Source organism: Myxine glutinosa, chromosome 2 (genome assembly GCF_964187855.1).
Source record: "Myxine glutinosa chromosome 2, kmMyxGlut1.1, whole genome shotgun sequence".
In the NCBI taxonomy this organism is placed as follows: domain Eukaryota; kingdom Metazoa; phylum Chordata; class Myxini; order Myxiniformes; family Myxinidae; genus Myxine; species Myxine glutinosa.
In genome coordinates, this window is record NC_136262.1 from 135,135,514 (window position 1) to 135,152,134 (window position 16,621).

At 49.3% G+C, this 16,621-nt stretch overlaps 2 protein-coding genes across 2 annotated transcripts in view; one reads left to right on the forward strand and one right to left on the reverse strand.

Annotated features, from left to right (window-relative positions):
- The window catches only part of LOC137414082 (T-box transcription factor TBX20-like), an 82,416-nt gene that overhangs the window by 33,286 nt on the left and 32,509 nt on the right, over positions 1-16,621 (reverse strand). Inside the window, exon 7 of the mRNA XM_078771692.1 lies at positions 13,143-13,255. Within this exon, the coding sequence (XP_078627818.1) occupies positions 13,143-13,255 (113 nt within the window). The remainder of the gene's footprint in view (positions 1-13,142; positions 13,256-16,621) is intronic.
- The window catches only part of CTSA (cathepsin A), a 222,950-nt gene continuing 219,423 nt past the window's right edge, over positions 13,095-16,621 (forward strand). Inside the window, exon 1 of the mRNA XM_078771691.1 lies at positions 13,095-13,262. Coding sequence (XP_078627817.1) covers positions 13,235-13,262 — 28 coding nt within the window. The 5' untranslated portion in view covers positions 13,095-13,234. The remainder of the gene's footprint in view (positions 13,263-16,621) is intronic.

A 16,621-nucleotide genomic window follows, 5' to 3' on the forward strand; every position in this document is an offset into this window, starting at 1 on the left:
GACCCTGGGTAGTGTAAAAAGTGTTAAAGTCATTTAGAAGATAGTTATGATTGAAAGTCTCTTCACACCATCCACATCCACTCACCAAGTTGACAGGACTCCACACCACAGTTTTTTTGCAAATGTCTGGTATGTAAGACGCATCATGACGTGGGGGTGACATTGTGCTTGTTATTCCATATCTTCCTCCTTAGGAGGGAGTGATGAGAAATTGGGATTGATGACGAATTTGGTATAGAGGGGAGATAGGGGGAAGACAAGACGCTGCGACGGATTTGTAAATTGTGAAAATGCGGGGTAAGGGCAAGGGTACATTAGGTGAAGGGGGGGGGGGGGAGGGACGTACGGTAGGGACAAGCTTTCTCGGCTCGCTCTCCTGCACACCTCACCTCTGCATTACCTTGTGTTGATGTGTACCCTTGCGATCCTGCCCCGCTGCTTGCTTGTCCCCCTTCCCCCACTCATGGATTTGTTTCTTTTGGGCCCGGGGGGAGTGCGCAGGTGCCCGCAGTTGTGTGCCCGCACCCTCGCTGCTGCCTGCCTGGACCGGTACCACACTTATGGACTGCACGTTGTTGTGGCCGAGCACCACCATATGGACCACAGGCCTGTGGCCGAGCACCACATTCATGGACCCCACATTTTGGGGCCTGGCACCTCTGCTGGGGGACCGGCCATTGTGGCCAGGAGATCTTGCTTGCGGACCACGGTAAAGGTGGCACCTAAGCCATGCAGGTGGACCACCCTTAGTTGGCCCCTGCTGGCCATAATTAAAAAGTGGACGCGTTTTGTGCCCTTTTTGTTTATGATTAAATAGGCCGGAAGCAAAGAAGTCATCCAGAAACATCGGCCCAGCAGAGAAGACGTCGGAAGTCATCTGCTGATTATTATTTTTGAAATGTATGACTGTGCACCGAATGGTGCTTTTGGTGCTTTTTGTGCATATTGGTGCTTTGGTGCTTTTCGCATATTGGTGCTTATTGGTGCTGGTGGTATCGGTGCAGTGCAGTGTATGCCTTTCCTCTTCTCAAAAGATCTTCGTTTTGTTTCCCAAAAGACAGGTCCTGGGTTCGCGTTTGTAAATACCAAATAGTGTCTTTGTAAATAATGCTCCCCACCGTCAATGTTTAGCTTGAGAATTAATTCCGTGATTCGGTTATCCTGTGGGCATGAATCTGTTAGGTAGAATGCAATGCAGCAGGTGAGACATACTTAGTTGTTTTAAAAATGTCGCACTCAGGGTGAAGTTAAGAGTAGAGGGTTACCACACTTGAGTGTCACACTAAGTTAAAGTTCTGTCGGGCCGGGACGGCCCTGGAGGTAATGAGGGTGCTGTGTTGTGGTTTTTAGAACCCTCCACTTTGTAAATATCTGTAATATTCCCTTATAAATAATCCCCTGTAAACATTCCCATTTTTGGTGTAAAAGGTCAAAGGTCACACCCTAGTTAGGCCACGAGCAACACCTAGCACACTATATACTTCTCCTTTAGTTATTTCATTAGTATGTGTTTCAGGTAAGGATCTGTTCCCAATAGTTGAATCTGCGTTGTATTAATTAAATAAGAGTAGGCCCCCTTGTCAATTCATATTGTGGCGTAGCCTTCCTCCAAATTGTGTTCCTGGGCTTGTCAGTAGCGTTCGCTGCCTGGCTCAGCCGCCATTGAACACAAGGTCAGGCTTGGAGAAGAAGGGGTGGGGCGGCAAGAACGAGGTGTGACCACGTCAACTCACCACCAGGACGTGGCCGGTAAGCCCCCACCAGCCAACCTGGGCTGAGGTGAGCTCGTTAATAGGCGTGGCTCGATGAAGCGCGGCTTGATTTCTAAGCAGGTTATAAAAGCGCAAGCGCCAAACCCTGAGGGAGATGCGCCAGGGAGAGAGAAGGAGTCAAACCTAAGAGAGATGCGCCAGGGAGAGAGAAGGAGTCAAACCTAAGAGAGATGCGCCATGGAGAGAGAAGGAGTCAAACCAAAAGAGATGAGAGAGATGCGCGAGGGGAGGCCATTGATGAAGAACTGCGCAGGGGACCGTTGCGATTGAGAGAACAGCGCAGAGACGGCGGATGATAAGAACACTGCGCAGAGGATCGCTTGGAACGATCGTTTGATACGAACTGCCGTTTGGTTTTGAGAGCGTTCGGCACGCTATACGCACGCAGCATCCCCGCCCCTCACATATGTAAGGTCCGGTCGTGCGCCAACGACATGCGAAGCTGCCTGCCATTCTTCGCGGCGGACCCAGAGCCTGGAACCATCTGCTTGGACCCTTCTCTTCCCACCACCACCACCGCCCCATTCATGTAAGTGTGTTTGTATTGTCATAGGCGTGTGATAATATAAGACTGTTTAAGGCTGCCCTGTGTCACTGCTTCTTCTTCTTCTTATATATTCCCTTCTTTCATTTCCTCTTCGTGTTTCTTGTACATAATTAATAAATTATATTTGTTCTTGCTTTACTTTGGTTCCTCTCATCTGGTCGCTTGCATCCTGTCCCCAATTGAATATCGGTGGCACGATATAGGAACCGCTCAGAATCGGGTTAGTCTTTCTGCTAACGGCTCGAGCTTTGGATTGCTAAACCGCTCGGCAATCTTCCATCTTGTCCGTGGCTCGGGCAGAAGTATCGTCCTGCTTTGCGGAGAGGTTGGCGAAGGTATCTGGAAACCCATTGACCAGTCACCCTGGTCAATCTCAACCCCGCAAAGGAGCGCGATATCTTCTAGGACTCGGACGGCCAGCTTAATAGACGAGGAGATTAAACCCCCCTCGGTAAGGGGAGCGCCGCAAACCGAGATCCGCAACAATATATATATGTATATGAATAAATATATAATTCCTGAGCGCAGTGGGCTGTCGCCGCGAAAGTGATGGAGGCCCTTGGTTTGAGTCCTGTGTTGTCAGAGTTTTTCACACTTAACCTCACGCAGGAATTCAATTCCTGTTTGTAAAATTATATATATATATACTAGCCGAAAGCACCCGGCGTTGTCCGGGCTTTTTGAATGAATTTATGACTATAATTCAGCTTTTACTCGTGGCCGTAGAAGATTGACTACTATTGTCGTGAAAATCGAACTCTGACACGACTGGACCTCTAGGTAGGCTTTAATATCATTTAGATCCAAAGGCATTCCTAAAAGAATACATTCAAGCAACAGGCATTAAATCAGCATCACATGAGTAGCAACGGTTGCATACAGGTGCGTACAGGTAGTATAACTATAAGCGAGCTTGTGATATTTATAGCAGAGTCGTTACCTTTCTAGGGAAGCCCAGAGTAGCGAGAGAGAGTTACATTTCGATTATGGATGTACATCTCCTGTCCGCGCTGATATATATAGGAACCGCGAAAGGGTCGCGTAGCGGCCATGAGGCGAACAACATCCGTGTCGTAACTTGGATGACGATTGCATATGACGATTTCATCACATTCTCCCCGCGCTTAGATCTTAACTCGGCGGTGAAGAACAGCAGACTCATACAGAGGAACACGTAGGAATGCAAAGAACGAAATACATTTGAAAGATGTCACGGCCGGTCGGACGTCCAAGGGGCCATCAATCCCGATGGCAGGGCTACTGCGTTTCAGCCTGTTAGCCTGGTTAGCAATCAATCCCCAGCTATAGATGTGTCGAGGAGGAAGTCCCAGTCAAGAAGATATCGGACCGAGCAAGCAGTGGTCATCCCAGGGAGAAGACGTTGAGCCCGTGGGTAGCAGTAGTCTTCCAGTGGGGTAGTCTGAGTAGATAAGTGTACCCTTTGCGATTCGCAGCTCATAAGGTGTGCCATGACGAAGAGCGGCTGTCCATACGACGCAAAGCAACGCATTTCAGGCTGATGTGTCGGTGTGGAAGATGTGTAATTCAGTAAGTCATGTCTATTCGTCGCAGGGCAACACATTTCAGGAAGAGGTGTCGAAGCGGAAGATGTGTAAATCAGTAAACCTCAACAGTAAATCAGTAAACCTCAACAGTAAGTAAGATTACATAACAGGAGGCCACTACAGGAAGACCATTATAGTAGGTCTGTACCTGCCTTGGCTCCCAAGGGTACATACGCTGTACAAGCTCATGTAACGGCACGCGAATCTACCGTTGGCAGCGATCGCACGAGACACGAGCGGCCTCTGAAGGCTGCCTGGACGACCGGCATTTACGACGCGCCTCTCCAGCGAAACGCGCAGGTCCTCCGGGATGCATATGGCAAGCTTGTCCAGCAGCACAGCGCGCGGAGGATCGGAGAAGATCGGCAGACCGAGAGAGCCCCGGCTGGACAAACCATATTTGTCCCAGCGTCGTCCCGGATCGTTAAGATTGATTGTCATGATTGTCATGATTGTCATGCTAGATGTCCCGGATGGATTGGCCATCCCGGATCCATCCAGTTAACGCCATCGTTGCATGGCACGGATCCAGCCGGACCGCGGAATGGCTCGGATCGACCATCCACGGACGCAAGGTCTCCCCGGATGGGCTGTCCATCCACGGATGTCCGACCAATCCATCCATTCAACACATGGAATGGCTCGGATCGTCCATCCGTTCATCACATGGAATGGCTCGGATCGACCATCCATGGACTCAAAGTCACGCTCAAAGACACAAAGGCATCCATGGTAACACATGGAATGGCTCGGATCGACCATCTATGGTCAACATACCGAAGTCAACAAGAATACCGGACGGCTCCCGGAGCGAGCAACAAGAACTTCCCGAGGTGGCCCGATCTCAGGGGGGGGGGTCATGTCGAGGAAGGGTCGCAGGGGCCATGGGTCACGGTGTACCCAGAAGACTATCCACCAGCGCGACCTCAAGGAAGCGCGGCAGATTAGCAACATGGTCATATCCCTTGGACATACTATCCACAAACCGCAAGAACATCGAGGTAGACAAAACACGAGACAAAACAACTGTTAAGGAGGTGGCTGCAGCGCGCTGCATACCGAAGACAGACGGCCTTCACAGTCTGGGTCAGGATGAGTCACAGTCAGACTGGGGCAGAGGGGAGATTGGAATCAGACGAGGCGTCTCGCAGTCTCGAAATGTACGAGGCAAGAGCTCTGTTCGATAACAACGAGCCCAGAGTCAAGGACGAGCATGCGGTCAAGGGAGTCGGGCGCGACGCTCAATGTCACGAGGTCACCGTGTACACCCTAAATGGTGCTGGCGCGCGACCCTGAGGGAGCGCCGCGTTACGTTGTTCACGTCGTTACGTAAAGGACAATGGGTACGCAGTCACCAAGGTACACGGTAAGGCAAACGAACCCCCGATGAGATCACGGGAAGCACGCCATTACGCTAATGACGCCGCGAAGCGAACGCGTCAAAGATGCTGTAAAGCGAACGCGTGATACAGTCGATGACGTCACGCTAATGACGCCGCGAAGCGAACGCGTCAAAGATGCTGTAAAGCGAACGCGTGATACAGTCGATGACGTCAACAAGTAGGTCGGGCGGGTTGGCGAGCTCCAGCCGAGCGGCCTCCCCAGACGGAGTCGCGCGCAGCAACACCCGAGCGAGCCCGAGATCGGCACACGGCACACGAACCCGGCCGACGGCGAAAGCAACATCTAGGGCGCAGCAACACCCGAGCGAGCCCGAGATCGGCACACGGCACACGAACCCGGCCTACGGCGAAAGCAACATCTAGGGCGCACCGCGTACGAGGGAAACCGAAAGCCGCGTCTCGGCCCGTTGATCCAGAGCGGGCGAGCCCGCCGAGCCGAGGGGCGAGCAGGCCGAGTCGAGTTGGCGAGCACGCCCGGCAGCGACAGACCGCACGACCCGAAGCAGCGCCCCGCCTGCCTGGCTGTCGGGTCTAAGGAGCGAACACATACAACGCCCTGACGTAGCATCTCATTTGGAGGTGCATTGAGCATGAAGGATGAAGAGGGGCCTTTCGGTCCGTCAGGCCTGCTCTACACCACATAAACGCAATCCAACAGCTTATCAAATTAAATTAATTGGGTGAAACGCGGGGTGTGAAAAAGAAGAATGAAAGCATACGGTCCACATACATTCCATGCACAGCATTTTTACAATGGTCGCAGGTGGTTAACGAATACGCCGTTTGAAGATCGGGAACACCAAATCAAGGAAAACAAAGGACGATCACTTATAGAATACACATGGTAGCCAGGTATACGATCAACCATTAGAAGCATATGCCCGTGTGTCGTGAAAGGCTATGAAGGTCCCGCTCGACGTCCATAGAAACTCGTCCGTGCTGCGACGAGTCCTCGCCAGGGCCCAAGCGAGCCTCCATTGAGGCGTTTCCGGGCGATCCCCTACTCAGTGGGGCCGGCGAGAGGAATCCAGCGAAGATGCGGCGCGCGCAACGGGCGCGTCGTGCATAGTAGGGATTCCATCCAGCGACGGTGCGGCGCGTGATTCGCGTGTAAGAGGGGATCCGACGAGCAGCGAGGAATCGCCGGCAACGCAGAGAGGGCCGCGATGGGTGCCACGTGTGGCGAGTAGGAGGTGATTCCGAGCAACGAACGGAATTGAGGGCCACGCCGATCGTCGTGGGCCACGCCGAGTGCGGGAGCAACGTGCGGCGAGGAGGTGCTCAGAATCAGAATGGAGGCCCCGATTCGCGTGGAGGAGGTGGTGGTTCCACCGAGTAACGAGTGGTCGGAGTGAGCCGGTCGTGCCGGCGTGAGTCCGACGAGTAGTGCGCGATCCGCACGGCGGAGATGGGCCACAGAGTAGCGAGTGGTCGGAGTGGAGCCGGTCGTGAGAGAGACGCGGCGTGATTCCGACGAGCAGTGCGTGATTCACGCGGAGGAGAGGGGCCACAGAGTCGCGAGTTGTCGGAGTGGAGCCGGTCGTGAGCTCTATGTTCCGCTGATCTCCGCTCGTCACGGAATCACGATCAGCGGAATGCGGGCCCCGAGCGGCCTTTCTGCAGACCTTTCGCAAAAGGGCCTTAGTGGAGCACAGGTGACACGTCGCCTGTCGGGCCGGCATTCGGAGCGAGGATGCGGCCGATGTCCACACGAGTAACGTTTTGCATACCGGGTAGGCCAGGCAGCGGCGGCTGCGGGGGAGCTCCGGAAGCGGGATGGTTCTCTCGGACGGAGCCGTTAGCGATTCGAGTAACCGAGGCGAGGTTCATACCTTCGGCTCCAAGCGGGTCCGTTGTTCCGACAGGGGGTTGCGGCCCAGGTCATTTCCCAGTGGCCTCCTTCAGCAGGTGCTGTGCCGGAGTCATGCCTGCTCCGGCTTTCGGGCCTACGCTACAGGAGAGCAGCCTGCGTTTTGACGACGCGGTCCCGCAGAAGGCTTGCGAGGTCCCCATCGTATCCGGCCCTCGTGAGGCAGACCGGTGGCGAGAGGAGTCGGAGCTCCGTCGCTGGAGCTAGCTCGACGGGTCCTCCGCCGGGCGTTCTTCTCCGTAGCGCCGCAGCGAGCAGTGCGGGAGCGTGGGTTGATTCCGAGCGATGTCAGGAGAAAGTTGGTCTGTAACACGGAGCGGTGGGCTCGGTCTCGTGAGCCGCAAAGTTATTCTGCCGCGCGTTGAGCCAAGGAGCAACTCCGACGCAGATCCCTCCGCTTGAGGGTCGGCTCCGCGAGGCGGTACCACGATCATCATCCGGCGATCTCAAAGATCTAAATGATATTAAATGTCGTGAAAATCGAACTCTGACACGACTGGACCTCTAGGTAGGCTTTAATATCATTTAGATCCAAAGGCATTCCTAAAAGAATACATTCAAGCAACAGGCATTAAATCAGCATCACATGAGTAGCAACGGTTGCATACAGGTGCGTACAGGTAGTATAACTATAAGCGAGCTTGTGATATTTATAGCAGAGTCGTTACCTTTCTAGGGAAGCCCAGAGTAGCGAGAGAGAGTTACATTTCGATTATGGATGTACATCTCCTGTCCGCGCTGATATATATAGGAACCGCGAAAGGGTCGCGTAGCGGCCATGAGGCGAACAACATCCGTGTCGTAACTTGGATGACGATTGCATATGACGATTTCATCACAACTATAATTCAGCTCACCTTTTTAATTGCGAAATGGGCCCAGCCCGGCCGAGGTGGGCCTTGACCGGCCTCGCCACCTAGCCTATAACCTTCCCGGGGCCCGTCGCGACATTTTTTGTTTTCGAGGTTTCCTCCTATCTTTCACCGTTCACGAGATTAGCTCGTGCAGACAAGCAAACAAAGAAACAAAAAATTTATTTTATATATATAGAAGAAGATGGGCAAGAATGGGATTTAAAGCAAGAAAGTCGAGGAGTGTGGTCGTGAGACGAGGAGTGGTGGATAACATGCACAGGTTTGAGCTGGGAGGGGAGGTGGTTCCATCATTGGTGGAGGCCCCTGTGAAGAGTTTGGGGAGATGGTATACAGTGGAGTTGAATGATGTGGGAAGAGTGGAGGAGGTGAGGAACAAACTTTTGAGAGGTTTGAAGTGGATTGATGGATGTGGTTTGCCAGGTAAGTTGAAGGTATGGTGTTTAAAGTTTGGATTGATGCCACGAGTATTGTGGCCATTGATATATATATAAAATAACCACCTTTAGAGGCCATTTTTCCCCGCAAAGCGGGGGTTGGCCTTTTTCGGGCTGTTGTTGTTGTTGTTTTTTGGTCCCCTTTTTGAAGCAATGTTTTACGGCCGGATGCCCTTCCTGACGCCAACCCTTTTTGCCGCCTTTAACGACAACCAGGGAATTACCAGTGAACTGGTACTCAATTAGCCGACCTCGGAAGGATGACAGGCTGAGTCAACCCCCCTGGCATTAATTCAGCGATCTACTGGGATTCGAACCCAGGATCCTAGGATCCTAAGCCGGCACCCTAGCCGCTAGCCCAACACCAGGGTTTACCATTGTGGCCATTGTGGCCATTGATGATGTATGATATTGCGATTGGGCATGCAGAGAGGATGGAGGTTGTGAGGAGGTGGTTGGGAGTGCCATGCTGTTTGACAAACATTGCCTTTTATGGTCAGGGTGGAAAACTGCAGTTTCCCTTGACATCGTTAACCGAGGAGTTTAAGGTGGTGAGGGTGCGGGAGTTCATGATGTTGTGGGATTCAAGTGATGCAGTGGTGAAGAATGCTCTCCCAGAGAAGAAGGGAAGTCAGAAGTGGAATGCAAAAGCAGAGGTGGATGAGATGGAGGAGCGGTTGCAACAGGCGGAGGTCATGGGGATGGTACAGCACGGGAAGCATGGCTTGGGGTGGATGGAGCATGAGCAATGGGGAAAGGCATGTGTGAAAGAGAGGAGGAAGATGGTTGAGAGGGAGGTGAGAAGAAAGGAAGAGGAGGAGAGATATGTGAAAGCAGTCGGTCAGGCACAGCAAGGTGCTTGGACTAGGTGGGAAGGTGTGCGGGTGAGGATGTTGAAGTGGGAAGAGATTTGGAGGATGGAGCCAATATTGTTGAATTTCCTGTTGCGGGCAACGTATGATGTGCTTTCGTCACCAGTAAACTTGAGATTGTGGGGGTTGTTGCAGGAGGGGAGATGTTATTTGTGTGGAGGTGTGGGAACGGTGCAGCATGCACTGAGTGCACGTTCAGTAGCATTGGCAGCAGGACAATACAGGTGGCGACATGATCAGGTGCTGGTGGTGGTGGTGCAGATGGGGCAACAAGAGGTGCTGAGGTCGAGAGAGAGAAGAGTGGAGAAGGAGACTGATGGGGGAGAGGTGTGGTTTGTCAAGGAGGGCCAAGTGGTAAGAGGTAGAAAGAGGAAGAGGTGGAAAGCAAGAGGGCTGTCAGATGCTTGTGATTGGCAGGTGGTGGCAGACCTAAAGCCACAATTGGTATTCCCAGAGGAGATCTGTGTGACAAGGTTGCGGCCTGATATTATAATTTGGTCAGGTGCAACAAGACAGGTCATCTTAGGGGAATTGTCTGTACCTTGGGAAGAGAACATGGTGGAGGTGCACGAGAGGAAGAGAGGAAAGTACAGTGAGCTGGAGGCAGAGTGCCGGGAGAAGGGTTGGCGAGTTTCGTGTCAGTCATTTGAGGTGGGGTGTAGAGGGTATATTGGCAATTCCTTTTCTGCATTTCCTGCTCGGCTGGGAGTGTGTGGGACAGAAAGAAGGAGGATGTGTGACAAGGTGGCCTAGGTTGCCTTGAAAGGCTCATTTTGGATTTGGATGAAGTTTATGGAGGCACGTCGAACGGTGTAGGTTGAGGTTACGGAATAGAAATGGAGGTGTGTGTGTGTGTGTGTGTGTGTGTGTTGCAGGAGTGAGTCATGAGTGGGTGTGGTTTTGCATGTTTGCATGAGTGGTGCATGTTGGTAAGGGTAGGTGGATGGTTTATTATTATTATTATTTTTTGTTACTATTATTATTTCTTATTTTGTGTATGTGGGTGAGGGAGGGTGTGTGTTTTTGCATGAGTGTGTGTGTTTTTGTATGTTGAGTGGTGTATGTTGTAAAGGTAGGTGGTTGGTTGGTGTTCTGTGTGGATGTGTGTGTATGAATGATCTGGTGTGTTTTGTTGGTGAGTGGTGAAGGGTATAAAGGTGGGTGTTTGAGTGTTCCACCATGTTTGTTTGGTGCTGTGGATTCTGGATGTGGAGGTGTTGTTGTTGTCGTCTGCGTTTTCACTGGTTGGGGGTGGGGGTATGTACGCATCCAGGTGTAGTTGCTGCATGTGGATGTGTATGTGCCCCTGCTGGCCCACCTTAGCTGACCGTATCGAGGTTGAAGGGCCGAAACGGGATGACGCTGAGGACCTCGACTGAGGACCCGGTCAGTGCGGCACACTTGTGACCAGGTGTTTTGAACTTATATATGTATACATATATCTATACATATATAATGTGTGTGTGTGTACTGGTATGGTTGCCGGTGTGTACCCCGGTTTAGAATAGGTACACCGTATCCCTGTGCATCGTAAGAGGCGACTAAGGGTTGGCGCCAGGAAGGGCATCCGGCCATAAAAACATTGCCTCAAACAGGGAACCATGATTGTCACGGGGCCCGCAAGGCTAACCCCCGCTCTAGCGGGGAAAAATGGCCTTAAAACGATCATTCATACTGGTATGGTTGTGTTATATATGTCGTTTTCATTTTCCTTTATATAATACATTTTAACTTTGTATTTTTCATATCCTGTCTCTCTTGTGGTTCATGACCGTTTGATTCCTCTCGATCATGGGGTCTCCTCATTGGGGCAATTCTGTTATAATCGGGTGATGTCCAAGGGGGCAAGCCGCTCCACCAATTCAGATCACACCAGATTTTTCTTTTGTTCCAAATATTTTAAAGCTTATTAAGTTTGAGTCTAACCCGCTTAATTTGGCTAAGCCCCGCTCTTGCAGGGAAAATGGTGCCTGTTGTGTTGTTGTTGGTATTAAATTTGAGTCTAGTGTCATCCCACAGTGTTGTTGGTATGACAACAGCACACGATGAACATGCTGGCCTTGTGTTGCGTCACGAGTCTTTCCTGGAAATATAAAGTTTGCCATTTCTCAAATTATAAAACACTCTGGTGTGCTTGGACAAATAAACTCTGGAGCATTGGGAGAGGGGAAAGAGCACGTGGGCGGGATCGCAGGAAGACACTGGTGGTGGTGGTGAGTTTAGGAGGGGTTGTTGGGGGCAATTCAAGTCGACCTGTGCACCTGTTAATTCACATGTGATTACAACTCTCTCCTTGAAAAAGCCAAAATTAACAGCAATACCTTACTATAAAATAACGTGGCAGAGTGAAACGTGTGTGACGTGTGTTTTGAGACTTGTCGGCATGGCTTATTTACTCAATCCTGGACAGGTCCTGCTTTTCTGTACATTACTCATTTGCAATAACAGTTTCTAAATGCAAATACCGCATTGTCCAACAAGACATCCTTTGTCGGCACATTGTACAAAGATATTCCTAAAAAGTCCGAGCCTTACCGAGCAGAAAAATATAAACATGAACATTTTTGCAAAGACATTTCTTTAAACATCAAGTGAAATGTTCTAGAAACTCCACTTTCGGGGACCACCGTTCTCCAACATTTCTTTCCCCACCCCGTGAAAAGCAACCCCACAAAATGTAGTTAATACAGAGCACTCCGGGGATAAATCGCCAACTCTTCAAGATAACTCGACTACTCTTCAGGATAACCCACCAACCCTTCAGGATAACCCGCCAACCCTTCAGGATAACCCACCAACCCTTCAGGATAACCCACCAACTCTTCAGGATACCTTGCCAACTCTTAAGGATAACTCGCCGACTCTTCAAGATAACTCGACTACTCTTCAGGATAACCCGCCAACCCTTCAGAATAACCCACCAACTCTTCAGGATACCTCGCCAACTCTTAAGGATAACTCGCCGACTCTTCAAGATAACTCGACTACCCATCAGGATAACCCACCAACTCTTCAGAATAACCCACCAACTCTTCAGGATAACCCACCAACTCTTCAGGATAACCCGCCAACCCTTCAGGATAACCCACCAACTCTTCAGAATAACCCACCAACCCTTCAGGATAACCCGCCAACCCTTTAGGATAACCCGCCAACCCTTCAGGATAACCCACCAACTCTTCAGAATAACCCACCAACCCTTCAGGATAACCCGCCAACCCTTTAGGATAACCTGCCAACCCTTCAGGATAACCCACCAACTCTTCAGAATAACCCACCAACTCTTCAGGATAACCCGCCAACCCTTCAGGATAACCCACCAACTCTTTGTTAAAGACACCGTGGGATATTTAACGTACACCAAGTAATGCTAAGAGACAGGACACCTGGTTGAACGTCCATCCGAGGGATGCATTGATGCAATGTAGGAATAAAATGGTTCAACGATATAATTTTAAAAAACCTCTTCATCATTTTGTTGGAGCCAATATGCCCTGTGCTCTGCCGACGTAAACCACAATTGTATCCTATCCTTGAATCTCTCGCACCAAACCCGCAATAACCAGATTTGGACCTGCAGCACACACTGAGCTTTATCGGTGCAGTTAACTCTGTGTACAGGTAAACAATTTCCAACTCGTCACTCGTCATCACTGTCATTTATTCCCAAATGAATGTCACTTATTAACCTTCGCATTCATTGACTTTTCCATCAGGTCGTGACGCCCATTCTGGTGAGTGTAGATCTCTATATATATCAGATTGTCGTCTGTGCCCACTGCACTCATCAGGATTCCAGCTTACCTCGTGATTGGCAACCCTGCCCATCATTTCCAAACGGTTCTTCATCCCCAGCGAGTGGTCGGATCGGCGAGCGTGCGTACGTGTGCGTCTGCATGAGACTTTCAATGCTCTCCCTGCAAGGTAACAGACGGATCCTCGATCACACACACACACACACACACACACACACACACACATATATATATATATATACAGACTTGGCATTTAATATGGAATATTTTTTTTTTCTTGACTTGGGTTTACTTTCTTAACTCAGTATATCAATCTAGTGAGTTTCTTTTACACTTTGGTGATTTATTTGTTAAAAGAACCATGTCACTGATTGTCTGTCGCAGCAAGAAGTCAACAACAGGATTATATCACAGGTGGCATGGCAAAATGTACGGACAGGTGCATTTGATGATTGGCTTCACAGTCGGGTATACAAGGGTTGTTGCGTTCTGTATTAGTGGAAAACAACTGCTGCGCGTCTCCAAAGGTTATTGCCGCTTCCTCTGGAGATGGTCCGTCAACTCGACAATGCTGTTTGTCATGGAGTGGTGGCTTTACGAAATTACGGCATGAAACAGCATGCTATTGCTCGGCAGTATGGCATCACTCAAGGTCAGGTGTCAAAGATCCTGAAACGAAATGCTCAGAGGGGTGTCCCTACTCCAATACCGAGGCCAGGACGTTCCCGCAGAACCACAAGGAGGGATGATCGCCAGCTGCACCGGTTAGTCCGCAATGGCCGTACCAAGTCAGCTAATCGGCTTGGGGCTGAGTGGCAGCAACTGCCAAATGTGCCTGTATCCAGAAGGCTATTCAACCAACGACTGGTTCAAGCAGGCTATCGTGCCAGGCATCCCCTGAGAAAGCCATGCCTGATCAGACAACACCGCCAGCGCCGATTGCAGTGGGCCAGAGAGCACCGTCAAATGGCAGCCAAGACACTGGAATCACGTGATCTTCAGTGACGAGTCTAGATTTCTGGCCTATCGTCAAGATGGCCACGTCTGAGTGCGCAGACAAGTGCATGAAGCCTACAACAAAGATTGTATAGTGCCAAGAGTCCAAGCTGGAGGTGGTGGGGTGACCGTTTGGGCTGCTTTTCATGCAGGCGGCAAAACTGACCTGGTTGTTCTGAATGGAAACCTGAACCAGTTCAAGTATAGGGCCATTCTGGAAGAAACATTGCTTCCATTTGCTCGTGCAGCCTTTCGAGGAAACTTTGTCTTCCAAGATGACAATGCATGGCCTCATCATGCTCACATGATCCAACACTTTCTTGCTGACCGTGCTGTAGAGCATATGGAGTGGCCTGCCATGTCCCCGGATATGAATCCGATAGAGAACTTGTGGGCAGAATTAACGCGTCAAATCGACCACTTGGACCAGCAGCCGACCTCTGTGCATGAATTGCAGCAGGCCATTGTCACTGCATGGCAAGCGATTCCTGTCCAAACCTTGGTAAATCTCGTGAACAGCATGCCTCAACGTGTACGTGCTCTCATGAATGCTCGTGGGGGTTACACGAAGTACTGAACTGTAATTTTACTGGCTGTAATCTCAGTCGTAATTTAACTTTTGTTTTTGTTAAAAAAATTTTTGGCTAATGTGCAAAATAAAGAGATACTTCTGGAAAACGTACAAAAGTTTAACACAGTACTGTCCATGAATTGAGTTCGATATCAGTTCACATCACTTTCAAGGATCAATTTATTTGTTTCGAAATGTCAAATGTGGTTTTTGTTTCTTTTAAAGGTCACATTAACAAAATCTAGAATAATTTCAACATAATTCCAATGAACTTTTGGTTCTAAGACATCTTGAAAAGTAAGTTCACCCCCAGAAAAAATTATTCCATATTAAATGCCAAGTCTGTATATATATATATATATATATATATATATATATATATACATATATATATATAGATATATAGATATATATATATAATGTGCAGTCTGTCCTGTCTTGTCATTGAACTACTACCTCAAACTTTAGTGAAATCGTACCAAACTTCCAGCATGCACCTACCTTTCCCGTGTGGATGTCCGAAGAGTTTCTTCTTTTTTTTTGAAAAGTTTTAAAAATAAATTTCTTTCTTTTTCTTTGAAATGATTTGAAAATATTGCAAATACATTTGTGCAAAATATATGTTTATATTATTATTGGTGTAAATCATGACAACACAGCAACTCACATGCATTCATTATCCTCAGTTAAAACAAGTCTGTTGTATGTGTGTGTGTATATATATATATATATATATATATATATATATATATATATATATATATATATATATATATATATATAAATATATATATACAGACTTCGCATTTAATATGGAATTTTTTTTTTTCTTGACTTGGGTTTACTTTCTGAACTCAGTATATCAATCTGGTGAGTTTCTTTTACCCTTCGGTGATGTCTTTGTTGAAAGAACCATGTCACTGATTGTCTTTCGCAGCAAGAAGTCAATAACATGATTATATCACAGGTGGCTTGACAAAATGTAAGGACAGGTACATTTGACAATTGGATTCACAATCGGGTATATAAGGGTTGTTGCGTTCTGTATTAGTGGAAAACAACTGCTGCACGTCTACAAAAGTTATTGCCGCTTCCTCTGGAGATGGTCCGTCAACTTGACAATGCTGTTTCTCATGGAATGGTGGCTTTACGAAATTCTGGCATGAAACAGCGTGCTATTGCTCGGCAGTATGGCATCACTCAAGGTCAGGTGTCCAAGATCCTGAAACGAAATGCTCAGAGGGGTGTCCCTACTCCAATACCGAGGCCAGGACGTCCCCGCAGAACCACAAGGAGAGATGATTGCCAGCTGCACCGGTTGGTCTGCAATGGCCATACCAAGTCAGCTAATCGGCTTAGGGCTGAGTGGCAGCAATTGACAAATGTGCCTGTATCCAGAAGGCTAGTCAACCAACGACTGGTTCAAGCAGGCTATCCTGCCAGACGTCCCCTGAGAAAGCCCCGCCTGACCAGACAACACAGCCAGCGCCGATTGCAGTGGGCCAGAGAGCACCGTCAATGGCAGCCAGGACACTGGAATCACGTGACCTTCAGTGACGAGTCTAGATTTCTGGTCTATCATCAAGATGGCCGCGTCCGAGTGCGCAGACAAGTGCATGAAGCCCACAACGAAGATTGTATAGTGCCAAGAGTCCAAGCTGGAGGTGGTGGGGTGACCATTTGGGCTGCTTTTCATGCAGGGGGCAAAACTGACCTGGTTGTTCTGAATGGAAACCTGAACCAGTTCAAGTACAGGGCCATTCTGGAAGAAAAATTGCTTCAATTTGCTCGTGCAGCCTTTCGAGGAAACTTTGTCTTCCAAGATGACAATGCACGGCCTCATCATGCTTGCATGATCCAACACTTTCTTGCTGACCGTGGTGTAGAGCATATGGAGTGGCCTGCCATGTCCCCGGATATGAAATCCGATAGAGAACGTGTGGGCAGAATTAACGCGTCAA